The sequence below is a fragment of the Eubalaena glacialis genome, chromosome 10, assembly GCF_028564815.1.
Source record: "Eubalaena glacialis isolate mEubGla1 chromosome 10, mEubGla1.1.hap2.+ XY, whole genome shotgun sequence".
Lineage (NCBI taxonomy): Eukaryota > Metazoa > Chordata > Mammalia > Artiodactyla > Balaenidae > Eubalaena > Eubalaena glacialis.
In genome coordinates, this window is record NC_083725.1 from 99,230,731 (window position 1) to 99,258,319 (window position 27,589).

At 38.7% G+C, this 27,589-nt stretch overlaps 1 protein-coding gene across 4 annotated transcripts in view; it reads left to right on the plus strand.

The window, feature by feature from the left end:
- IFTAP (intraflagellar transport associated protein) overlaps positions 1–26,650 on the plus strand; it is a 58,603-nt gene extending 31,953 nt beyond the window's left edge. Inside the window, exons 2-7 of one of the 4 annotated variants that reach the window (XM_061203258.1) lie at positions 1,597–1,810; positions 4,373–4,527; positions 5,764–5,835; positions 7,163–7,229; positions 18,450–18,589; positions 26,413–26,650. In XM_061203258.1, the coding sequence (XP_061059241.1) occupies positions 1,654–1,810; positions 4,373–4,527; positions 5,764–5,835; positions 7,163–7,229; positions 18,450–18,589; positions 26,413–26,571 (750 nt within the window). In that variant the 5' untranslated portion in view covers positions 1,597–1,653 and the 3' untranslated portion in view covers positions 26,572–26,650. The remainder of the gene's footprint in view (positions 1–1,596; positions 1,811–4,372; positions 4,528–5,763; positions 5,836–7,162; positions 7,230–18,449; positions 18,590–26,412) is intronic. The other 3 variants (XM_061203259.1, XM_061203260.1, XM_061203261.1) reach the window with 3 other exon arrangements.
- The last annotated feature ends 939 nt before the right edge of the window (positions 26,651–27,589 follow it).

Here is a 27,589-nt window from a genome sequence, read left to right on the forward strand (position 1 = left end):
CCCCCTGACTTTCAGAGTACCCAGTCTTGTTATAAGCATGATTGCTTATCCCCTATGCTCTCGGCAGGAGGCTTTTTGCAACTACCCAGTGTTGCACACGATTTCCCCCCCGTGATTTTTTCTTTCCTCCTTAGCAACATATTCAGTATCTCTTCACAACTGAGAACATGCTCCTGATTTGTATTTCTGTTGACCACGGTGCAGAAGAACAGACACTCAGGTGTTGCTGGGAGAATTAGGTCATGAATTCTGATGTTGGTTGTGTTGATCTGTGAGAACTTTCCTGTAAGTGTAAACTTTCTTCTCAGCTCATGGACACTAGTCTGGCCTTTGAATGGATGAATTTGAATTTTTAAAAAGTTTCTTTCAAAACCGAGTTCTCTGAAACTGACTGCTTTCATCTGGAAGATGTACAGTCAATTTACGATTGGTATTTAATTTATCAAGGTGTCCATAGTTTCAACCTTTTGCAGGAGTGTAACCTTTTTCTTTGGCCTGAAATTAGACATTGTAGGTGTAGTTGGTGACCTTGTAAGGGAGATCTGTTGGAAGCTTGTCTGTTTGGTATCAAAAGAACATTGAAAATTCCATTGCTTCAGAATAATGAAACCTTTGGCAAAAAACCTTTGTTTCATGTGTATTGAAGTTTTGACTCAGAAATGCCCAAAGAAACACTCTTTCAGGTCTCAGTAACCGACTTGTTCTCTGAAATATTGCTGTTAGATTTCCAAAGTGTATTATGTCTGGCACTTATTTCAAAGCAAGCAACATTAGGGATAAGATGAAAAGGTAGAAAAGGACTCTGATGAAAAGCAGAAACAGAAGAAGATGAAACGCACACTGGGGTGGCATGTTTGGATGGCCACCAGGATAACTCTGGGCAGCAGCATCTGGCACTCTAATCAAGCTTTAGGCCACTTCGGATTCTGGGCTGTGCCAACATCTGCCATTTTGTCATTATCATATTGAAAAAGAACTTTTTTCCTATCTTCTTCTGCCAAGAGATTTTGTTTTTGCTGTGTTTTAAAAAAATGATAAAAGCATTTGTAAGAAGCACTTCGGGGTCTTTGGAGTGAAATAGTACTTACTCTTGTGAAACTGCCTTCAAGGTTTAGGAAGGAGTCTTAAACTGTGGGTTCAGTCGGAGAGAGAACAAGTTCTTTTCTGAATCTTTCCATATTTTAAAAATGAAAGCTTTATGTTTGTGAAAGGACGAAGTTTTGAAAGAGTAAACAAGAAATTGTGTTAGATCTGAGACCTCAACCATTGTTCCACATCAGCATCAGAAGCTGGGACTTCATTATGTTTTGCTCTTTATTTTGAAGGAGTTTCATCTGGTTATTTGTCAAATAACCTGGTGTTTTATTGGAAATGGCAGAGGAGTACACTGAGTGATTATGAGAACAAACAGAACTTGTCCTTACCGAACATCTGTTCTTCCCAGACATCACTGTGGTTTTCAAGTATGTAAATCAATAGATTATTATAGTAGTGTTGTGCTGAGTACACGGTATTTTCTCAGGAAATACTAGGTTTAGGTTGTGCTAAACTTAAAGGATAAGCAAGGAGAACTGAAACTATTTCACCTCTTATTAGAACAGGGCACTGAGGAATGGCAGGGAGCCACTGGAAATCTGCTTGCCTCTAACTTTGATGAAGTTTGAAGAACGCTTTCATTCCTCCTCACTCCTGTTTCCAAGCGTCTCCATGCCTATCTTGCTCCACGCTGCTGCCACTGCTTGTCTCCGCCCTAGGACTGATGATTTTACAGCCATAACTGTGGCTGTAAAAGAGGAAGAAGTCAGGGAGGGTAAGTCCTAAGACCATTTTGTCCTCACTTCTGTGGCCTGGCATCGTGCTGGTTACTCCAGCAGTGTTCCTATAACCCTCCCACCACCTTCCTTACTCAGCCCCTCAGCCCCTCCACCCCCAGCAGCCAAGGCGAGTGCTTCATATCAGAGTTTGCTGGGATTTGTTGGGGGCACAAGGCAGGGGTCACCCGTCCCAGTAGTAGCTAATTAGGAGTCATGGGTGCTGGTGCAGGAGGCAGTAGAGAGAGCTGGCCTGAGCTGGTGGTGTTTGCTAATAAATCCCTTTGAAAGAAAAAGCGGTGCATTAAATATTTGTGTTTTCCCTCTCTGGCTTATTGAGCTAATGCTGTATTATAGGCTAGGCTACCTTACCTCTGTTCCCCAACAGTATTTCTGTGTTAATGTCCTATAGATATCCCTACAAGTCTTTTTTTTTTTTTTTAATAAATTTATTTGTTTATTTATTTGGCTGCGTTGGGTCTTCGTTGCTGCGCGCGGGCTTTCTCTAGTTGCGGCGAGCGGGCTTCTCTCTGCGGTGGCTTCTCTTGTCGCGGAGCACAGGCTCTAGGCGCGTGAGCTTCAGTGGTTGTGGCACGGGGGCTCAGTAGTTGTGGCTCACGGGTTCTAGGGCGCGGGCTCAGTAGTTGTGGCGCACGGGCTTAGTTGCTCTGCAGGGATCTTCCCGGACCAGGGCCTGAACCCGTGCCTCCTGCTTTGGCAGGTGGATTCTTAGCCACTGTGCCACCAGAGAAGTCCCCCTACAAGTCTTAATTCTACCAATGATGAGGTATTCAGAAGCAAACAGAGGATTCTGGCTGCCTTGCACCAGGCCGAGATCATTAGAACAACAAGAATCTTTACTGATTTTGAAGCCATGCAACCAGTGGCTCAAGAGAAACAAACATGCCACTTTGGTGGGTTAGGCTGTTTTGTAACCCCTTCAGTTAGATACCTGCCCAGGTTGCTCACAAATAAAACAAACCCATGTCTCCAGAATCTTTCCATGGTGGAGTATCGTAAGGGGATGGAACAGGGTGCCCTAATCTGACAGTAGCTTGATTTCTGCCACTTGGCCTCTTTTGAATCCCTTAATCACTCTTCTAGTGATCCTTGAAGTAGATTCCTGTGTTTTGCTGTTGTCATTTGCAGCAAGGGAATTCTAGTTTTAGTATGTGCCGTGCACCCTGGGTTCTTCTTGTACTGTTGTAAACTTTTCTTCTTTGTCTCCTTTCTGGGATTTTAAAATTTCTTTTTTTTCTGCTTTATTCTTCTATTCTCTAAGAACCCTTTCCCTTCATTTACTGTACTATTCTAAGTTGCACAGCAGTGAGTGCTGGATTAGGAAGGCCTGGGTTCAATTCCCCACTCTGCTGCTTACCAGCTGTGTAACTTTGAACAAATTATTTAATCTCTCTGTAGGCCTTGGTTTCTTCACCTGTAAAATGGGGATACTAACAGTACCTACCTCTAGGGTTGTTGTGAGGCTTAAATGAGATTTATGAGATGCATAATAAAAGACAGTCTGACCCTCAAGTAAGTGTTAACTCTTACTTATTTTAATATTGCTGCTAATATTAAAAATAATTTTATGGCTTAAACCACTGCCCCAGTGTAATCGACTACCACCTCTTTACCTATCGCTGTCATCTCCCTCCCACATTTTAGCCTACATTTGCAGTTGCCTCTGGGACATTTCCCTCACAGTTTACACTGGCACCTCAAATGCAGCATGGACAAAGGTTAATTCATTCTCTCTCATCTGAATTTGTCCCTCACATTTCTGTTAATGGCATCATGTTATCATAATTTTCTCTTAATTTAGGATGAATCTTAGACTCTTTCCTTATCCTAAGGACATAATCATGAATGTGCAAAGATTTAGCACAAATATATTCATTGTTTATAGTTTTAAATAGTTGAGAATAGGAATTGGTTAAATACACTATGTTAAATATATACAGTGGAATTCTCTATAATCATTAAAATTATGCAGAATATGCAATAGTATGAAAAAATATTGCTCTCAAGTTGACTTATAATATGGTATGTACAATACAATTCCATTTGACTTCTAGAAGTTTATGGGTGAATAGATGAAAGATGAGGAAAATAGCCACTGAAAAAATTGTGTTGCAGCTTTTCTGTCTTGTAGGATTATGAGTGATATTCTAATTTTAATCTTTTTCTTTTACAAATTTTCTAAAATCATCCATACATTGCCTCCATATTTTTAAAAAAACCCTCAAATTTAGAAAAAAAATGAGATCGGTAATGTCCAAGAGTCTTGCAAATACTTTATTGACCTTTTAACAATGGCTGAGAACAGTGCTGGATACAAACTTACAAATGTTTGTTGAATAGTGAATGAAATAGTGTTATCTTTCTGTGCATTTTTAGAAATAACTTTATAGGTTAAGAGTGTTTAATGCTTCAAGCATTCAGTTTGTAGATTTTTTTGAAAAGTATTTTTTTTGTTTGGAAGAAAGATTCTCAATAAACACAAAATAAACTAGACTGGTTGTGGTGGGTGTTTTCTAATATTATGTAATTTATCGTTTCAGATAATGTGACCAAAAGAGGAGCCTTTGGAACCAATTCTTCAGAAAACAATTTTACTTCAGTAAAATTTACTTGGAGAAATGAACCAAATGATCACCATCTTAGCAATAAAGCCATCTTTCTTCGTACTTCGTCACAGTGTTCAGAAGAGGAACAGGTAATACCATAGCACATTTACAGAAACAGAGAAAAAAAATTCATCATGAATTAAAAAAAAAGAAAGAGACCATAATAAGAAACATCGGACAGCTATTGGATCAGTAACTCAGACTCCTAATTTTAGAAGGAGTGCCTTTGGGATGCTTTACTGAAAATCATCATTACGTTTCATGATTTCAACAGCCAACTTTTATGATAGTAACTTAATTATTCCCAATTTTTGTTAAAAACCTCCTAAGGATCTGCCATCTACAGATTTTTCTTGAAATTATGTCTATATTTTAGCTTGTCCTCTGGGACAAAAGAGTTCTTTTTTATAATTCTCTGTGTAAATGAGAGTTTCTTTTACCTGTCCTGGATTCGTGTCCTTCAGACTTAAAGTAGAATATGTTATCTTGGTTCTTCCAAGATTTGGTCAATAAATAAATGTTAGATGCTCTCTTCCTAATCTCCAAGACTTCATAGACTATATTCACATTCTCTTTAGCTATGGTTTGTAACTATCAAGGAATCCTAGTGGAAGCTGTTCTATTTTTTAAGCCATTTGAGTTTCTACTTTCTATCTCATCGTGTATCCCCTGTGATATTGTGGACAGAATTGTATATGAGATTGTGGTTTTATGCAAGGGAGAAAAATCTCCATGTTAGAAGTGTGTTTATGTACAGCGAAGGGCTATAATTCTTTAATTCTATAACTTCTTTCCAGTGAGGTGATTATGGGACAAGAACTTTTCTTTCTAGAGGATTCACTGTCTACTGGCAATCATTGGCAATGGGAATTACATTTTCTATTGAGTCTTTAACCAGTGTGTGAGAGGCAAAGAATTGTTCCACAGTATTTTTTCCTAGTAACTTGAAAATGTTGTATTAGCATTCTCTGATTTGTCCTTCAGAGGTTCATTGGGATGGGATGGGAGCTGGGGTAATGAGGTGCGGAGTGTTCATATTTTACACATGAAAAAATTGAGGTTAAATAATTTACCCTAGGTTACACTGTAGATGAGTCTAGAAGACAGAAGTAGAAGTCAGACCTCCTGGAACCTATTCCCTGACGGCTGCTATGACTTAGTGAATCTGCTGTCACTAAGGTGTCATGGTTTGTCACGCATAGCTAATTAACAGAAAACAGAAAGGGAATTTTAGTGCCGGAAGGGCTACAAGATCAGCTCCTTTATTTTCAGTTGTTTCATGTTCCCATCAATATGTCCTCAATGTTTTTTGTTTGTTTTCCCAGATAGTGATGGATGAAGGCCAAAAAGTTGGCAGTTCCTTTCAAGGTGATCTGAATCGGGCAGGAAAGGTGAAGGTAAGGCATGATTCGATTTTCTTCCATGGCCAAAACCCAGAAAGAGCATAAAAACGATAAAAACCTCACAGGACTCATTTGCTGTCTGTCATGCAAATTTGGAGAATTCAGCAGATTTTGTCTATATGCTTTAAAAAAAAAAAGTGGTGTTTGATTATCTTAAACTGTCCTTGGTTGGCTGGGTTCTGGATCTTTTTTCCTCAAAGCTTTACAAGTGGAAGGGGTGCGTCAATAGAGGAACATGACTCTCGTCCCCTTGAACATATACCATTAATTAAGAGAAATGACAATATAACAGATTCTCAAGTTTTAGTACTGAAACCATCATATGGAAGATAAATTTTTGCGTCACTTGGAAGTCAAAAAATAACTGTAGTTATGTACTTCCAAGTAATGGAAGCTACAAGCCATGGTCTGGCAGGTAGAGAGTGGGGAAGAAAGACCCAGGCTGTGTTTTGAATTCCAATGATGAGATCTAAATTTATAATTTTACGGTATTTTGTTATGTACATGTTTTAGGTCATAAGCATAAAAGGCATTTTGACATCATGCCTTTACCAGATCTGCCTTGGTGCCAGTGGTGAAATCATTTGTTTATTCACACTCTTTGATATTCACCTGAGATGAATTGGTTCATGTCTGAAGTGTTACCATTTTGTTAATCTAAAATGTCTCATTGTCACCTTGCAGTGGAAAGCAACACTGAAATGCTGCTACTGTCTGTAAAGGTCATTTGCTCTGCTTTTTACCTTTGAAGTAATTTTCCGTTTTATTTGCTCGAAAGAGAGAACACTTGATTTTTTGCCCTGTTCACCTCTCTTGTGATTACCTGGGGCAGGATGATTTTGTCTTGAATGAACCTTCTCCCCTGCTTTCTTTAGTTTCTACTCTCTCTTTGGAGTTTAAAGCACACTGTTATGAGAATAGCCAGACCCACCACCATCATTTGCTTGAGGAGCAAAAGCAATAAAACAAAACCAAAAAACAGAAACACTGTTTCAGACTGTCTTGATGGTGGTATATATTCTGGGATAGAATCAGGGACAAAAACTTTTCAAAAACTTCCCAGACTGTTTTTTCCCTTTCAGTATAGAGATCTTAATGTGGTACCTACGAAATCCAGGCCAACTTCCAGATTTAGTGCTTCTTTCAGATGTCTCTGGGAAAGCACAGTGAACACAAAGATCTCTATCTGGGACTCAAAAGTTAATGAGAAAAGGGGATTCAGTTGCTCACTTGAGTGTTGTGGAAGTGGATTCACTGATTCTTAATTGCATTTTTTTCTCTAGGTCTAGTTTGCATAAAGATGATGTTAATCCTTTTCTAGGTAGACAACTTCCTTGATTTAGAAGATTTGGACTTGGATGAAGAGATTAAGCCCCAAATGAGTAAGGGTATGCTTTCTGTTTCCTTTCTACACTGCTTGACCTCTTTCTAGAAACTACAAATAAGACTTTAGACAGTTTTTCTTTTCTTTCTTTCTTTTTTTTGGGGCAATCCTTACCTCTACTTTCCCTGAGACAGGAAAAACTGGAGTCCTGCAGTCTCTTTTTCGATAATAAAGATTTCAGCTGAAAGGTCAAACAAAACTTGTTGAAGGTTGTAACATCTTTGGTCTTAAATGAAGGAAAAGTGTTCTTCCTCCCACCCCCCCCCCCCCATTTACCATTTGATTGATTTTTGGATAATTGTCTCAGAGTCATTTAAGTCAAACCCTTATTTCTTAGAAGCACCATGTTGTAAATTGAGATTATTTTTGAGTGCTACTTAAAATATCAGTTGATCATAAAAATCATAAAAATTATGAGAATTGATCATAAAATAAACAAAAAGAAAATAAAATCCAAATCTTTGCTTTTATAAATATTTATTAATATGTAACCAAACAATTAAAACTAAAAATATAGTGTGAATGTTTCTTCTGGGGCTTTCCCTGAGGTTTATGTAGATGAGGCCTTTTCCTTTCTTGGTTAACGTTTCTGTGTAAGCCTAGGTATCCTTTGTTGCTCAAAGGGGCTTTGAAATATGTTCAAAATTTGAGTTACTTGTTTTGAAAACTCTCATTCCTAATTTAATATGCAAGAATATCTCAAAATTAGTTGAATGTTAGGAAAGGGGCAGTTTCCATGGGGCTTTGGTTGTTGGTGTTTGATTGTTGTTTACAGTCCTTAGGTGGTCATAAACAACGATTATGGTCATTATTGTTGGGGAAGGGGGCTTCTTTATAATCACACAGGAGTTAAAGTGCAGGATGTAGTTGGTTGGGGGACGGCCACTGTCTGTAAACTGACTGTAGAAGCCTCTGCTTTGGCTTCTCTGTTTGCCTGAATTTGAGAGGCTTTGGTAATTGGAAGCAATTAACATTTTTATTCTGCTTCCAAACATCACACTACTCCACTGAAGACACTGTTACTCAAGCACTCTATTAACCAGTAGACTTCGCAGATTTTTTTCCGTACTTGCTTGGTTCAAGGGAGATCAGAGATCTAAGAGAATCACAGAGGTTCTCTTAACTTTAATGCCTTAGGCATCTCTGAATTTCTTTATTAGAGCAGTTTAGAGGCTCTGATTGGATTAGAAGGGATTGCTGAGGATTCATGAGGAAGCCAGATTTGTGGAGCAAGCACACTGTTTCTGGGTTTTGGGTGATTTGGGGAAAGGGAACAGATTCCTGGGTCCTGTTCCTAAGAAAGAGTCTAATTCAGAAGGGCTTTTGTGGCATCTAGTGATCTGTATTTTTAACTACTACCCCCAGGGGATTCTGATATAGTTCATCTGTGGATGATACTTGGAGTCTGCATGTATACCTTTGCAACATATAATTAATTTCATAGGAGGGCGCAAAAGTGCACAGGTTGAACATTTTTGTGATGGTTTAAACTTCTTGCTTTCTGCCAGTAATGAGAAGGTCTGTATACTGACATAATCCTATGTAGCCAGCGAATCTGATTTTGGTTGTATCAATATTTTAAATTAGTCTTCTTACCTTTTCCATTATTTTCACATTGTTTTCTTTAAACAGTTTTTTTTTTTTTTTTTTTTTTTTGGCTGCGTTGGGTCTTTCTCTAGTTGAGGCACGCGGGGGCTACTCTTTGCTGTGGTGCATGTGCTTCTCATTGCGGTGGCTTCCCTTGTTGCGCAGCACGGGCTCTAGGTGCGCAGGCTCCAGGAGTTGCAGCACGCAGGCTCAGTAGTCGTGGCACCCAGGCCCGAGAGCACACAGGCTTCAGTAGTTGCAGCGGGCAGGCTCAGTAGTTGTAGCTCACGGGCTCTAGAGCGCAGCTCAGTAGTTGTGGCACACAGGCTTAGTTGCTCCGCAGCATGTGGGATCTTCCCAGACCAGGGATCAAACCTGTGTCCCCTGCATTGGCAGGTGGATTCTCAACCACTGTACCACCAGGGAAGTCCCTCTTTAACCATCTTTTAAGTTGTTTTTTTTTTTTTTTACCAGATCTGTTTCTGTTGTTTAAAAAATTGCAAAGAAATGTCTCACTAGTATGATTTTTCTGGAAATCAGATAACAGGTAGTTTTGCATTTGTGTATAAAAGCTTACTGAGGCTGAACCAAGTCTTGGTAGACTTGGATGAGCTAGTCAGGACCTTCCCAGGTGTAAAATAACATGAAAAGCCAAGGCTAAAAAGCAACCTAGGCTTCAGGGATCTATTCCAATTACCAAAAAGACCACCAAGCTTCACAATTTTCATAATGCACAATCTGGGTCATTTGAAAGGAAAGAAGAAAGAAATAGTTGTGCCAGGGTGAATTTTAGATTGCATCTGATTTGTGTTACACTTCAGGAATGGGAGCAGAAGGTGAATATTTATACCAGACGGGAAACGTGACATTTGAAACAGGCAAGTTGCTTGTATAATTTGGCAGCTGAGAGGTTTACTGATTAGATTCTGTTATTATTGTTTAAGCAACAGATTTGCCTGGGGCAACGAGGAAGTGAGTTGCGTATTGTTTTTCTACCACTGACTTTATTTGTTCACCTTTTTCATTTTCGTAAATATTCTCCAAGATTCAGGCGCTTGTTTCTGTCCTGGTATTTGGCTTATTGTTTTGGCAGCCCAGGTGGAGATAGTTTTTCCAAGCAGACAACTCAGTGCCGTGCTATTGACCAGTTGTTGGAGGGAACCTTGGCCACAGAGTTTGGTGCCCTGTGTTTATTTGACGTCACATTAACCATTTTTTCCTCCTTTGAGGTAAGATAGTTAACCTGATGGTTAGTTACTGTCATGCTCCAGACTGTTACCCGGAAAGATTATTATTTGGAATAGGTATTAGTTATTATGCTTTGGCCATTGGAGTAGGAAGAATCTTCTGGTCGTCTTTATTTTTTACCCCCTCAGTTGGCCCGGTGTGTTCTCTGGATGAGTGCAGGTCAAAGAGACTTTTTTGAGGTCTACTTTTCAGAATTATACTGTCTTATACAAGTTTCTTGACCAGTGGGTATACTTATGCTATGGTTGATTGTGTTGGATGAAAACGGACAACTGATTCCTGCTCAAAGATTGGCAGCCTTATTTGATTTTCATTTTCAAGCTCACCAGTACTCCCAGTTCTAATGAAGGCATCGTTTTCTCTCTCTCTTTCCTTATCTGCAACTTTAAGGCTTTATGTAGCCTATGAATGACCTGGACTCTTATTCAAAGATATTTAACAACTGTGACTGGATCCTGGAATAAAATAAAGAATAAAACAGATCTGGTTCCTGTCCTTATGGAAATTCATAGTTTATTGGAAAAATCAGACATATCACAAATATATAATTACATATGCTCTAGATCTCATGAGAGCATATGGCAGGGGAATTTAATTTGTCCATGGATCAGAGAAAGTGCTGAGAGCCTGAGATCTAAAGGATGAGTAGTTATTAACTGGGTGAGGGGTGGGTAAGAGAGTATAGGAACATCATAAGAACAATGTGTGTAAAGGTCCTGAGCTAAGAGAAGATGGCATATTTCAGCCAACATAGAGTTTAGGCATTTCATTTACTTTCCACTTGGGACTGTTAAAAATCATTCTTTCATTGCTTAGAAGATCACTAAAAGATCATTGAGAGGGAAAAATCCTTGCTTCGAAATGTTCCTCTATCCCTGTTCCTCCAATTTTTTTTTTAATGTGTAAACTTATCCATCTATTAAATTCAAACTTGAAAGCCATATCAACCACAAAGGCAAATGCTTCCACTCCATTCCTGAGAAGAGAACAGAATTGGAATGATAATTCCACCCTTTCAATAATTCCTCTATTTATTTCTTCCCAAAGGAAAAGGAAGGCATTATCTAATTGGAGAGATTAGGGGAAAAAACTGATGTGTATGGATGAGACATTTTGTTTCTTCTTTTGGGTTCATGCTGTTTGGAAGGTGTATGTCTTCTCTTCTGTGCCTGTGCCACCTTTCTTATAGTAGACACACTTTAAAAGGGGCCCAGGTCTGCCTTACATGGTGGTTTTAAACCTGAGAGATACATTGGAATCACTTGAGGAGCTTAAAAAAAAAAACGACAATACCTGGATCCTGCCTTTGGAGATCCTTTCCCAGTAGTCTGGTGTGTGTCCTGGGCATTGGCAGTTTTTAAAGCTTCCCAGGTGACTCTAACATGCAATTGAAGCTGAGAACAATCTCTAGACAAATGTCTGGAGGTATCACTCTCTGAGCCCCTACTCTAAGGGCTCTAGCGATGTGAAGAGGTTCTCCTTATACCTGGCTGGATTCATGTCATCTGTGCAGACTCCCTGTCAGGTGGGATAGTCCAAGGTCTAGACTTGGAAGGAAAGTTTGATAAATAAGAGGCCAAATTGTGACTGCAGGACAAGCTCTGTTTTCAAAGTCAGCTCTCTGTTATAAAGCTCATATTTTGATCCCCATCTTTTTGACTCCTGTATGGATTTTTCTTTTATTTCTGTATTTAAAGTAGAGGGATATGATTTATTATCACTGTCAAATGCCAACTCCGCCCATGAAGTAACTTTTCCCTGATCTTCCTGACCTTCTCCTTGGATGGGCAGGAATCTTCCTCTGTTTACATTTCCACTTTTATTTATTTTGCAGTTATTTTTTTTTTCTCAGAGTACGTTTTCATTAATGTGTCTCTTGAAAGTGGCATATGGTTTATTCATATGCATGTACACACACACACATACATACACAAATAAAACTTCATCTTCTAATTGGAGTGTTTAATCCATTTACATTTAATGTAGCTGCTGATATATTTGGCTTTAAATCTCTTATCTTACTATTTTGTTTTCTACTTGTCCTGCCAGTTATATGTTCTTTTCTTCACTCATTTTTTGCTTATTTTGGATTAATCGAGTATTATCGGATTATTGTTTCATTGCCCCCTATTTTTGCTGGGTAGAGAATTCTAGGTTTGTAATTTTTTTTTTTTCAGAATTTGTAAGACGTTATTCTATTCTGTTATGGTGTTAATTTTTCCTCTGTTGAAAACTTTCGAAAAACCAAATATCAATCTGATTGTTGTATGTTGGAAGATAATATGTTTTTTACCTCATTTGACTACTTTTATGATTTTCTCTTTGTTTTTGTTTTTCAGTAATTTCACTATGCCCCAGCATTGTTAACTTTGTATTTGTTCTGCTTGGGGTTTGTAGATTCTTGTAAATGTTAGGAAATTCTCAGTTCTTATGTCTTCAAATATTACCTGTGCCCAGACTTTTCACCATGTCCCACATATCACTTATGCTCTTTCCTGCATTTTCCATCCTTTTTTATTTCCTTTCTTTCTTCAGTCCAAATATTTTCTACTATCTATGTTCTAGTTCAGTAATCCTTTCTTGAATTGTATCAAATATGATGTTAAAGCCATCAATATTTCAGTTATTATAGTTTTCAAGAGGTCTGGAATATCTATTTTTATAGATTTTAGTTTCCTGCCAAAATTCTCCATTTTTGTAATATATTTATTGGAATATATTAATTATCTTAAAGTTCATGTCTCATAATTCCAATAACTGAGATGTCCTGTGAGTCCATTTATATTATTAATTTTCCCTTTTGATCTGGTGTCTTTGTATACCTGGAAATTTTTGTTTGAATGCTGAACATTGTATATAAAATATTATGTATTTTATAATATTACATAATGCTCTGGATGATTATCTTAATCTTGTTTTAGAAAAGCTTCTCTTCAACATTTTGCTAGCAGTTAGAGTAGTCATAGGCCATCTTAATCCAATATGGGATTGAGCTGATTTGGTGACTGGGTTTCAGGCTTTATGAGGGCTGCTCTACTTCTAGTTCTTGCTTACTGCTAGGGTGTAGCCCTTCAAGGTAAATGACAGCCCCTCCTTCTTGGACATCCCGAACTCTAGTTTTTATCTTCACAGCACTGTGAACCTGTTGGTAGTTCTGCTAAGTTCTCAGCCTCTTAGCCTATTTCTTCTTCACTTCTTGGTTTTTCAGCCTCTGCTTACAAATCAGTAAATGCCATAAGTTGAAAAACAGCTTAGACTCTTAGACTCACTTTCACTACTTTCCTTCTCTCCAGGATCTTGGCCTCTCAAGTTCTGGGCTTCCCTGGTAGCTCTCTAATGCCTTTAAGTAGTTGATTTTTTTATCATTTATTCAGCTTTTCTAATGTTCTCGATGGGAGGGTCAGATTCATATTAAATGTGGTCTGGGAGCTCCTTGGAAAACCCCAAGGTCTGAAGGTCAAATAAGTTGACGTTTGCACTGATGTTGCAAAAGCAATGATGGATAAAGATGCTAGTAACTTAGTGTGAATCAAGGTAGAAGCACCAAACTATACTAGTAGTCACTGTAATCTTCACTGTCCTGAATTTGTAGTTAAAACAAATGCCAGTTTCCATTGCAAATGTCCTTGGTGAAGTGGTAAAAATTATTAATTTTATTAAACCTTGATGCTTGAGTATACCTCTTCTGCTGCATACTGAAATACAACAGTTGTATTTCACATATACATGAAATACATGAAAATTTTTTCACGGAAAAAATGAAAAACACTTTTTCATGAAAAAACACTTGTGCAATTGAGTGGTGTGCTGAACTTGTTTCGTTTTGTTTTGTTTTTTCTTTCATGGATCAACGTTTTTACTTGAAAGAATGACTGACAAAGTATAGTTCTCAAAAAGGAATGAAGTGAGCCCGTCTCTACAAGACAACAGCTGACAGTATTCATTGCCAATGATAAAATTGGCAATGGATCAAGTGAAAATTGGATTTTTGGAAAACTTATATCCAGTACTGTGAGCTTGACAGCTTCCCAATATTTAAAGCCTTTTCTGATAAAATTGGTAATGTTAACTAATGTGATATTTATATTGCATAATGAAATATGTCAACATTTGAAAGATCTGCATAACACAGTGAACCACCATTTTCCAAATAACCAATATATGATGACAAAGTCATGCACAGGAGCGCAATTCATTCAACATGTAAGAGAGACCAATGGATTTTAACATAAGAGTATGAAAAATTTACTGAAAGGGTTTCATATTGCACATTGAAATTATTTTTAAAACCTTTATCATTTGTCAATATCTAGAATATTATCAAAGAATAATATCCCCAGTTATATAAAAGGAGTATTAAAATAGTCCTCCCCTTTCCAGCTACATATCTGTGTGAGACTAGAGTTTCTTCATTTTCATCAACTGAAACAGCATATTCCAAAAATTCAATGCAGAGGCAGATATAGAATCCAGCTTTCTTCTATTTAAGACAGACATTTAAAAGATTCAGATAATGTAAAACAATGCTTCTCTTCTATTTTCTTTGTTTTTGGAAAAGAGGTTTTTTAAATAAAAATATTTTAATATATGATAGTATTTTAATGATTCAATAATCAAATATTTGAAAATTTGTATTTTAATGATTCAATAAGCAAATATTTGAAATTTTAATTTCTAGTATGGTAAATATTGATAGATATAACTCCCATAAACAAAAGCTCTTTGGGGTCTTCAAAAAATTTTAAGAACAAGAACCACTGATATAAACTATCATAGCTGGAAGCTATGTGCAGAGGAGGCCTGAGTGCATTTCTTATCTGTATCCTTTTTGGTCTTGAGGAACACCCGAAATTTCAGGAAAGTTTGGCCATTTCTACATGGCAACAAAGGAATGAATTGGTTAATTTTTATAAATATGACAGGCAGACTAAATATTATTATTGTCTAGATTATCAGATGTCAGGTAGATAGATGGCTTAACTTTTTAATGTTGTATTAAATTACATGATTATAACCTTTGACTTGCTGGTCATTGGCTAAATACAGAAAGACAAATGGCACAAACACATAGTGTATAAACGTTGGACATTCTTGTCATGTAGTTGAGAAAGAGGTTGAAATGCTTTCAACCAGGCTTGCCATCCAACATCAAGATTCGGTTTTGAGACTTGCCTTAACTCTACAAAGCACATCAGTCAAGATGGTGGTATTTAGCTAAGAAGGAAACTAATGGTTTTAGAAACAATAAGGTCAGATGAAGTGTCTTAAAGATAAGATTTCAGTTGGGAAAGCTTTGCAGAGAACTTCAGAAATTCCATTCCCCACCATCAATGAATACAATCATTTTCCCCCTGAGAGAATGAATATATAAATAACCCATCAGTGATTGTAAAATGGCTAAAAGATAAGGTATCTTTCTTTATAACTTGTGTCTTATCAGACTATTCGTGTCCATATTGGTTTCACTCTTTTATAAATCTGTCCTATTTAGAGTTAAAGCAGTTCAATTTTTGTGTTGATTATTCTCTGATTTTATGTATAAAAATCCTACTCCTGTAAAAAAAATTTAGTTTTTGAAGGAAAGGACTATACATATTTTGCATCATTCACAATGTCCTATGGTTAGGTAGACTCTTCATACTTGCTGTTCAGTTTAAAAGTTGAGATGCAGGAAATTAATTTCCTTTCTGCAAGTATGTGCTGAGAATTTACTACATATACGGTGTTGTGTTAGGCTCCAACAGCTATGCGTTTGTGCATTTTACTTTTACACTGGAGAAACAAATGACAGGAATGGGAAATGCAGTGTGTACTGAGTCATATTGTTTTGAAAGAATTGTACCCATGGCAGTGGAATTCTTATGAAAGAAACCTTTTTTTTTTTTTTTAATTTTTTATTTATTTATTTATGGCTGTGTTGGGTCTTCGTTTCTGTGCGAGGGCTTTCTCCAGTTGCGGCAAGTGGGGGCCACTCTTCATCGCGGTGCGCGGGCCTCTCATTATCGCGGCCTCTCTTGTTGCGGAGCACAGGCTCCAGACGCGCAGGCTCAGTAGTTGTGGCTCACGGGCCTAGTTGCTCCGCGGCATGTGGGATCTTCCCAGACCAGGGCTCGAACCCGTGTCGCCTGCATTGGCAGGCAGATTCTCAACCGCTGCGCCACCAGGGAAGCCCGAAAGAAACCTTTTTTGTTGAAAACCCTCCCTTCTTCGCGAACACATGAGGGACGTGAAGAGTTTCAGCAAAGGAATTGCAGAGTTGTCCCTCCTGGTGCACAGTACTGTCCGTCAGATTTTAAATAGCTCTGAAAGCAGAATTGATTTTGATTTCACATTCAAAGGGATGTTTGCACTGGCAGCCAATGGGTATGGTAGATATTGGTTTTCGCATTAAGAGGCTTGAACATTTCTCTTCTTGCCTCTCTTGTTGGCAGGCCCCTAACCAGTGAGGGAGATTAGCTTTGGACTCATAACGGGATACCTTAGAAAGCCAGTTTTTCCACCAACCTTATTGAATTTAAAAATATTACTTATCTGGGACTTCTCTGGTGACGCAGTGGTTAAGAATCCGCCTGCCAGTGCAAGGGACACGGGTTCGATCCCTGGTCCGGGAAGATCTCACATGCCGTGGGGCAACTAAGCCCGTGCGCCACAACTACTGAGCCCACGTGCTGCAATTACTGAAGCCCACGCACCTAGAGCCCGTGCTCCGCAACAGGAGAAGCCACTGCAATGAGAAGCCCGCGCACCACAATGAAGAGTAGCCCCCGCTCCCCGCAATTAGAGAAAGCCCGCACGCAGCAACAAAGACCCAACGCAGCCTAAATAAATAAATAAATTAATTAATTAATTTTAAAAAATTAAAAATTATATATATAAAAAAATATTACTTCTGGTTATAAAATTGTAAAATGCCCTGAACGCTTACTAATCACGCTAATGTGCTATCGTAGTGACATTTCTTGGCCCTGAGCTTGGAGGTACAATCTGATAGATTTTAAATAATATATGTGATGAAAATGCTTACTTAAAAGTAAGTTCATGATGTGACATCATGAGCTAGGAGCACGGGCTCCGCAGACAGACTGCAGCTGTGGCGCCTTGAGTGAGGTGACTGGGGTGACTCTCAGTGTTAGAGCTCATTGCCTGTAAAACAGGAAATAATAGAGTTGTTGAGAGAGGATTGGCTGAGTTAATGCATGTAAAATGCCGGCTATTATTATTGTTTTTATTTCTCCTAATTAATCAGGTCATATTCTATGATTTCAATAATTAATCATAGTAGAAGTTCCTTCTTCACCATCCCCCTGCCCACGTGCTCAGTTTCTAGGCTGTTTGCCATGTTCTCTGTTGCTGAAGTCTTAAGAATTTTGTAATCATGTCTTTTGTGAAGGTGATAGCTGTAGTGGTGAGAGACGTATTTCAAATAAGTTTCAGTTTTTGAATATCAATACCTGCTCAGTTATCTCCCCATACATGCTGCCCTTGGCAACAACCAAGGCATGACTGTTGTTAATTAATCACTTCCACTGAGAACTTAATTAGTGTCTTAATTAGGATCATCATGGAATAGCAGGCAGCAGCATCTTGCGCCAGCTGCAAGTTATTGGTTGCAGCCCTTCTGGTCCTACGAATACTTAGACAGAGGGAGGGATCCTGTTGTGCTTCTGTTTGTTTTTCTGTCTTCAGAGAAAGCTGCGGAAGGTCATCAGTTGTCTGTGATGCATCCATGTTCTGTCACACGTGCAAAAATAAGGAAACACATCCACTTCTAATGGATCGATCAGAAAACCAAGATTGGCTTTTGAATTCTTGTGATTGTGCTAAACAAGCCGGAAACACGTTGTTGTTGTTTGCATGCGTTGAGAAGTAGGCCATGCGTTCTGAGTATGACAGAGTATTTCATTTTTCTGCTGGAAGTTAAAGTTCCTTCCTTCTGGCATCATTGTTTTTTAATATGTTTTTTTGAAATATTGCCATATTGTTACAGGATGAAATCAGCACACCATTTTCTTTCTCTTCACCCCCTCAGGAAAATATGGCAAAATGAGGCAAAAGTAGCATCTTCTTGACTTATTTTCCTGTAGAAGTAGAAATTGGGTTGAGGGTGAGAGGCGTGATCAAGTTATTCCCAAAACAACATTTCTCCCAGACCTTTTGGATGGATTGTAACATTGCAACTATAAAATAAAAACTAGTGCACTGACGACTTCTATTTTATAGAAAGGAGAATCCCTTGAGTCAGGTTCCCAAGTGAGGACAGGCATTGTGAAATGGACCTGCTTTACTTGAGCATATTTGCTCATTTTTTTGACTATCATAGACTTTTAGATGATTTAGGTCAATTGTGGACTTGGTGAAGGGATCAAGTGAAATATTTTGTATTCGACAGATTTGCTGCTGCTTCCAGGAGAGGTGGAGCAGGACATGAGCATGAGTGTTCCTTCTTACATTCCTTCCGTGGCCCAGCCTCTTACCTCTGGAGTGAAGCCAAGGCCCACTGGAAAAGGAGCAGACAAACAAAGGGAAGAGGTACTCCACAGGGAATTCAATCCTCTTGAAATTGCCTTGATTTTGTAACTAGTGCTTTCAGAGAAATGCCACTATACCCGTGTGCTTCTGTATTTTTCTGAGATTTGGGAAGATTTACAATTCAGGTTGCTTAATTGGGTCCCTCTCGCTGCCATCTCTCTCTAATGTGTATAATTCCTTTTAAACACACAGAGAGAGCAATTATGTTTTTACGTGGAAACTATGTTTGTGTCATGATGTTCGCCATGCTACAGGGACAGTGCTACTTGGGGACTCCACAAGAGAAAGGATGGAAAGTTTTCTTATCTCTTTTAGTCTGCACTGGCTACTTTTCTTTTTATTATTGTTTCCAAGGTCCTAAAAACATTTTGCATTAGTTAAGGTAAGGTCAGGCTGCTATAGTAGGGAATCCCAACAATAAATCGGTGGCTGAAAGGAGATAGAAGTTTATTTCTCTCATGTAACAGTCTGCAGAGAGCCTTTAAAGTGAGCAGTGGTTCTGTTCCCTGGGGTCACCAGGGCCCAGGTTCCTTCTCTCTGGATCTCCACTGCACCTCAGGACATTGTCCTCATGTGCATATTCCAAGTCAGGTCACCGTCCTACCTGGAGGGGCAAGGAATGAGAGCATGGGGGCAGCAGGTTCCCCCAAGGCTTAGGACTCAGGGCTCTTCATCTCTGCTCACATTCCATTGGCAACCACTTAGTCACATGTTCCTATCTGGTCACTGGGGAGGCTGGGAAATGTCATCTAGACATGTGCTTCACCAGCACAGGAGAATGGAATCTGCCACATGTTAACGCTCCCAAATGCACAACTTGAAAGCCATCTTTCACCATCATTTGCAACTCATCTACATATACTTAACAAACATGCGCCAACCAAGGCTGCAGATGGTGCTGGGTAGTGACCTTTATCACCTTTATTACTCTAGCATAAAAGGGGATCGGGCACAAGAAGTTGTTAAGGGCTCTTTATTATTGCTTCCTAATAAAAGCACTAGGGTGTTTCGTGATTATTTAGTTGTTTGGGTACTAGTCTTGTCACTTGACGATATTCTGTTATGGAAGCAGTCATTCAATCAGAAGTAATCCACACATTTCAATTTTAAATTGCCCTTTTCTCATAGAACTTTTGTTCACTGACATCACAGAAGTCTATCTAGGATACTTGCAGACTTATATTAAACCCCAAATTGTTTACCAGATAAACTTGCGGAGATAGCCACCTTTCAATGTGCTTTTTGAATTATAGATTGCTTTCTCTGAGTATTAAGAAACTATAATTGCAAGGTGATTTCTAGCAGGAATCAGTTTCTTTTAAAGACTTGTTCATGTTCTTGACTTCAGTTGTGACCATACAAATTATTGGACCAGCCAGTGGTCAATGGCACCTAGTGCCATTATAGAAATTGTTACAAAATGGTTTTAGTTGATGGGTTAAAAAAAAAAAAAGGAATGATTTGTGGAATCAATCATATAGCCAGTAAAATGCTAGTTAAAACCCTGTGTATGGTTGTATCTTTAAAAGGAGCACAAATTTCTTCCCAGAGAATGTGAAAATTTTTAAATGTTCGAATCAAAATGATATGAACAATTTTTGTGTTGGCAAAAATGAGACATAGATGAATAATTTGCTGCTTTTTAAATATCCAGAGTAATATTTTGGGTGGGAGTTTAATTTCTAACCACTATTTGTTAGAGAAATGTTTCAGAATTGTCTAGAATCACAATACCACACCAACTCTGCCTTGGTTTAATAGTATTGATCTTATTTTAAAATACCCAAAGCAGGTAAAAGAACATAATCACCAATTTCCAGCACATATGTCCTGTAAGGACCTACCAACGGGCTATTTTGGATAAGAGATGGTAGTTGCTTTCTGTGATGTCAATCTCAAAAGATGAAACTTATCCTGGATGTCCTGACTTCCTCTTAATTGCCTAATGAGAATCTGTAACTTCCTGATATGGACTGGACCCATTTAATTTTTTTCCTAATTTTATCACTGCTTTTATACATGTGCATTTCTTCCTTACAGTCAAACATTTTTCAAGAGCCTTCCACTTTCCCTTTGTGAATAACTTCTTGCCATAGTTACTCTATTTTGATGAATTTTGGAAGTTTTGAACAGCTTTACTGAACAAAAAGAATTCACATTAAGAAGATGAAAAATTGTGAGTTCTTGTCCTACTTCCCAAGATATAGAAGAGGTCATTGAAGAAACTTTTGTAGTATTTTAATGGGAGATTGCCTGTTTTTCCAATTCAAAATGGGACTCTAAAATTTTTCACCTGTATAGACAGTTTATTTTCCATATTACTGTGTAAGATAACCTACAGCTAAATGCTGCTATTATTGATTTGAGCATTAGTTCTATTTACTTTAATTTGCCTACGTGGTACTATGAATGAAAATGATTCCTTCTGTAATAGTGTCCCTCTTAGAATAAATCACGTGGGCAATTTTAAGAAAACTAGCAATTTTCTAATAGTGTACAAATTCTATTCCCTGAGAGGCTACAAAAAGATTTCAATTAGATTTGAAATTAGACACCTGAAATCCACATGTTTCTCTCAGCTCCTTAGGCAAAAATAACAAGTTAATAACTTAATTCACAGTTGTTTTCTGTTTAGTAGCAGGGGATTTGGTGTTCCATTGCACGAATTCTGCTCTTTGAAATAAGTCAGAAGTTCAGTTTGCAATCTAAAAAACTTGGAGCCTTATATCTTAGAACCTCAAAATGAACCTAACTTGAAAGAAGAGAATTCCCAAAGTGTGCCACAGTAGCCAACAGCTGAAATGCATAAATAGAACTGCAGCTTTACAGTATTTGAAAAGCTGTCATTTTGAAGATCACAGTGATGTGTTCTGAACTTCAGTGTACATCAGGGTTCACTTTGAATTACATATATGCCCCTTGTCTTAGAAGACCCTACATTCACTCGTGTGTGTCTCTATAAGGTTACTTAATTAAAATGCAAAAAAGTCAGAACTAGTGCCGAGTTCAGTGCTTTGCGTATAGGAGACATGCAATAAGTATTGAATGAACAAATAATCAGGAAACTTTCCTTGCTACCGGGAGTGATCTTCTGGTATAATAAGATGGTTAGGGTCATTGTCTCTTTCCTTCTCTATTGGTTCATTGCCCTCAACGTGTAAACATGTTTAAGTCTCTCCCATCCTTAATGAAATGAAAGAAAGAAAGAAAAAACAACCTTCCCTTTACCTTGGACCCCTCTTGGCTATTGTCTGGTCTTTTTTCTCCCTTTTCATACAGACTTCAGAAACCAACAGACTCGACTCCTCTAGTTGACTCTGCTTACTTTCCCCTCACTCCTCATTCAGTTCATTGCAAAATGCCCTTGGTCTAATCACCTGCCTGGACATATTCAGAATAAAGGTACTTTATCATTGCCAGTCATCCCAATGGACACTTTTCAGTCTTTATTTTAATGGGACTCTCTACTGTGTTTTTTACCATTGCTTTTCCCTGACACTCATGGTCCACTGGTTCTCTCTTCCCAGCTCTTCTCAGATTCTTTGTGTATTTCTCTGAGTGTTCTTTCCCTGCCTCCTTTGGGGGTTTTCCCTCCATGCTTCCCTTAGGAGTTGGTGCTCCTCAGGGTTCCATGCTAAACCTACAGCTCTTCCCACTTGCATACTTGGATCTGTTTTCATCTATAGGTTACTACCTTTTGTGCTTATGTCTCCAAATCTGTATCTCCAGCTTCAGACCTTCTGCTGAGCTTCAGGTTTGTGGGTTCAATTGCCTGTTGACAATTCTATCTGGATTCCTTGAGGTACATTCAAATCAACATGTTAAAAACTGAGCTAATCTTTACCCGCTTCTCTTCCTGCGTTCTTGCTCTCCTTCCCTTCCTATATCCCAATCAGTCATCAAGTGCTGTTAATTTTACTTTCTGATATTTTAAAATATCTGCTCTCAATGCCCTGTTCTCATTATCTTGTCTGGACTGCTTCACAGGCTCCTGACTAGTCTCCTGACTCCCAATCTACCCTCTGTTCAGTCTTCAGCGTGATCTATCTTGATGTACCCTCCAAGAGGGCAGGGTCTCCTTCTGTTCTCTGCACACCTGTGTCTCATTGTAGGTGCTCAGTTAACATTTGAATGAAGGAAGAAATTTATTCGAAATGCACAGATACCAAGTGTCTACCTGCTTTCAAAAAATCCTTCAGCGACTTTTCATCATCTCTGGGAAAAATAGCTTATAAGACCTGTCATGATCTGGCACCATCTTCATCTCTTGCCATTCTCTACCTGACATTTTCTGCTCCAACAACACTGAATTACTCGCAGATACACATGTGTGAAATTCTGTGTGTTTCTGACTTGGTCTGTTCATGAGACCTGCTTTTGTCTGCAAAACTTGTCTTCCCTCATCCTTGTTAAATAATATTACCCTTGAAGATTCCGCTTAGATAGCACCTCTTCCAGAAAGCCTCCTCTGAATCCTTCCCAATGCCTTCCAACCTGGGCTGGGTTAGGTGTTCCTTCTCTGTTCCTGTCACCTTCTAACTATACCATGTGTACTTACTACATTTTACTATAATGATCTGTTGATGTGTCTATCTCATTTCTCTGTGATTTCATACAAGTCTGCATCTTTGTATCCTCAACACCTACACAGTGCCTAGATTTTAATAAACATTTGTGGAAAGAATGGAATATATCTGAATGATTTCAGGAGACTGTTCCTCTGACATTTTGATCCAGAGATGTAATGGCCACCTTGCAGTATAGAGAGACAGTGATACCCCCAAAATGTTCTAAAAGGTCTTGAGTATCATATTTTGGCATTGCAGATATGAAATTATTATTCTTCTTGGTTTCTTGCTTTTATATTTCAGCATTTAACTGATTGCCTAAGGAATTAATCTAACAAAGATAGCTGCTGTTAATAACTCAGTTTCTAAGTGAAGACATTTATAAGTATATTTTTATATTTTCAAGTGTATTGTAAATGAATAATTCTTGTGTTGGCCTCATATATTTATTGGCTAGCTAGAAACTTATTCCTTGTTGCTGTTTCGGTTAATAACAAATGAGTGATGAAGGAAATCATGCTCCACAATAGAGAAAAATTTAAGTGTATGAAAAAGAACTTAAAGGAAAATAAAAACTTTTCACTTAAGGATAAATTTCTGTATCTCTAGTTCCATACTGTTGGATATTATGGCCGAAAGGTATATGGGGACCCTGGGGAAGGGAGAGGAGTAAGAAGGTGGTGGGTTGGACCCTATCTGGGAGAAAGGACTAACTTGGTCACGGGAGTCAGCCCTCGTCAGAGAGTCTGGACGTTCAACATACAAGCCTTAGTCTGTCTGGGTTGCTGATAAAAGGTGGGTCCTGAGTGGGGTGATGAGTGGGGAGGTGAGTGGGATTTTCTGGAGAGTGGCCATACTCAGTTGAGAGTAAGTTAAGCGTCAGCACTTTACCCTCTGTGCCTCTTTAGCCCTTTTTGCGTCCCTCTGTTGGGGAGCATGGAGCATGATAATGAAATCACTCATTTACTTCCGTCTTCTCCCTGCAGTTATAAAACCTCGTGGGCACAGATTTTGCTTCTTTTCATCCTTGTGTTCCCAGTATCTAACTCACATTAAGCGCTCAGTGAGTGTTTACGGAGTGAACACGTAGAGGGCAGGGAGGTGGGCATGTGAGGGTTGCTCGGGCTGTGTGAGGGAGCGAGGAGGATGGTATGGTCTCGCTGGGATTTTAGCTCAGCAAAGGGATTTGTCTAATTTGAACCCGCTTTCCAGCCTCAGAGGGAGCTGGGTGAAGGCAAAGTGACTGCATCTAGTGAGAGTGGCTAGTAAGGTCTAGGCAGGTTTTAGAGGCCTCAGGATAGGGTTCAAAGTCCTAGTGCAATGGGCAGCCTGAAACTTGGTGGACATGTGGATGGCAGGTCTTCAACCAGGTGTCCATGGGCAGCAAGAATCCCTTCAGACAGAAGCACTGGCAGAGAGGGGGCTCTTTCTCGTCCTCTGCCAGGACCAGGCCTGCAAACCTCAGCGCTTACTGCTGGATAGAGTTAGAGACGGCAAGGATGCTTCTATTCAGGAAATGAGCATACTGTGTCCTTGTGTATGTGTTTCTTCATTTGAGCTGGTCTTAGCCATATTACCCCACTGTCACTTTGTGGTGACGATAAATTTAATTTTCAGAAAGTGACCTAAATGACAGATTAGCCACTCGGCAGACTGATTTGCTTCCAGGGTACAGCTGCTCTTTTAAAGATAGTCATGGTATTATGTGGATCCTCGAGTGCATTTTTTTATGATAGGCTGTGAGAATTTTTTAGCTTATTTAGAAAATATCTTTTCTCCCAAAGAGCTATGACTTGGCTTAGTGAAAACTTCAAGGTCGATCTTTGCTGGTGTTTTTTGTTGCGACGGTGAAGCTTTATCTACAGGTCACCCGGGATTCAAATCTTGCTTCTCTTCCTTACTAACTGTGTAGCCTTGGCAAGTTACTTAACCTTTCAGAGCTTTGTAAGATGGGTTGTTTGAAGATTACTGCTAATGCCTGCACGGTTCCTAGTACTGGGGCTGGCGCGTGGTGGGGACTCACTCAGTGGCAGCTCCCATCATTACCTTTGTCAGGAAAGCACACAGACACTTTCTAACAAAGAGGAAGTGAGCAAGTCTCTGAAATTTGTTCTCGTGCTGGTTTTACTGAGAAAGGATGATAGATGGCCGGGTGTTTGCTGTTAGCGCTGCACACCCAACTACAAGATGCAACTTGCTGAACAGATAGGAGATATCTACTTTTCATGTTTTGGGGTGGGTTTTTTTTTTTTTTTTGCACCTTTGGTAACAGTACACAGTTGCTGAGCTAGATGCTCCATTTTCAAGAACATTGCAAAAGCCACTAAACGAGATCATTTTCCATGCAAGAATATTGAAAGCTGATTATGGCTTCAGGGCATTTTTTTCATTCTTGCATAAGCCATCCTTTTCAATTATTTCAGCATCACCATACATAATAGAGAGCTACATAGAGGTGCTGGGTGATTTCATTGTATCACACACCATTTGCTTTTGGAGAGGCCTTTTAAGGGGTGATACAGTGAGATTTAAGGCATTAAATCTCTTGTTTATTGGAAAATGTGCTTTTTTTAATCTACCTTCCTTTAGGAAGTCTTTAAAATTCACAGACTATGAATAAGTAGATACAAAATTATTACATCTCTTTGCAGCTACTCTGAGTTGCAGATAAATTCTGTAATATTTTAAAAATTCTTGGTAGGAAGAAAGGATCCTGGACTTTTTAATTTAGGGTGCTACTATGTGTTTTAATTCCTGCTGTTATTGGCCCAAGTATTATCTGAAGAAGTAAGTATATTAAGCGTAGAGTATTTTTATCTTTGAAAATGATGTTTTATTGCTACAACTCTGTTTTAGTAAATGGTAAAAGTGTCCTTAAGGTTGACCAAAATCTTAAGGTATATTTTCTCACATTTGAATATAACTCTTAGTTTTTCCATATGCCTGTAGCCCTAACACTACAAATGGTAAAAATGTAATGAATGTGTACAAGAGAGACTTTCTGATTCTTGCCGTGGGCAGAATTAGTTAATGATGTTCATTCAGATGCAGGATGGTACAAATGGGGCATATTAAGAGGCTTAAATTAGGTCAAATTGAATAATTGAATTTATTCCTTTACTTAAAAACAGCTTAATCAGCTCAGAGTGCTGAAGTCTAAAAAAAGTTTAAATATTAATAGAGAGTTTATGTTTTCAACTTTATCTTCATTTACAATGATTATATGTTATTTTCCTTGTTTGTTACCTTTTATAGATAGTCGGAGATGAAGTTCGGCCCTTCTCACTTGATGAAGAATTTGATTATGACGCTGTGATGCTAACCCCCAAGTTCACTCCTGCAGAGATAGATGCCATCAAAGAGCTATGCAAGCAAAAGAGAAAGAGCACAGACTTAGAGAAACCCCGTGACTGATCCACCAAGACATCTTCGTGTTTATTTTTATTTTGTTCTTATTCGAGCAACATTAGAATAAAATATATACCTACTATAATCCTTTTTGTGGAAATTTGTGTGTGTGTTGATTTATCAGAGTTATTTGTCAGTAGGGAGAAGAGACTAAAAAGACCAAAGAGCCCTCTACCCTTACAGAGTTCTCTTCTGTCACGTGGCTGCATCCATGGCTGGTCGGGGGAGATGGAGGTGGCAAACGGGGACAGGAAGCAAGGCCTACAGAAGGGTCCATCTGATGAGAGCGCGGAAACTAGGTAACGTGGGGTGTTGTGACGAAGACTGGAAATTTCATCCCGCCCCCTTGGGGAGGAAGGGCAATTGAACATGCAAAACACAGAGAAGAACTGATTATGTGGTAGGTCACTGGTCTCAGCTATCCACAGATAGTGGTATGAATGTGAGTGCTGAGAGGTTGGGCTTCTAGGATTGATTGGGAAAAGACTTTACTGAAAAAGAAAGCATCTGAGAATTGATTATATGTCATATATTAAATTCTTGCACTTTGTTATTGCTATTCAGCCATGTGTGAGGAAAGTTACAAAGTACAAGGAATGATCTCTATTTCCAGAAGTTTACAATATAATTTGAGAAGGCAAGGCATAGATAGAGAAGAAAACTAGAGAATGTAAAAACCATTAGGAAGTGCTAATTGTGTAAAATACCCACGAATGCTTTAAAGGGAGGAGAAAAAGTGGTGAAGGCACAGACGAAGGGGGAATAGTATGTATGAAGTAATTTTTATCATTGAAGGAATCAGTAACAAATGTACTTGGTCTTTTTTTTCTTTGACTGTATATATATATTTATATATATATATATATTTTTTTAATTTATTTATTTAATTTTGGCTGTGTTGGGTCTTCGTTTCTGTGCGAGGGCTTTCTCTAGTTGCGGCAAGCGGGGGCCACTCTTCATCGCGGTGCGCGGGCCTCTCACTATCGTGGCCTCTCCCGTTGCGGAGCACAGGCTCCAGACGCGC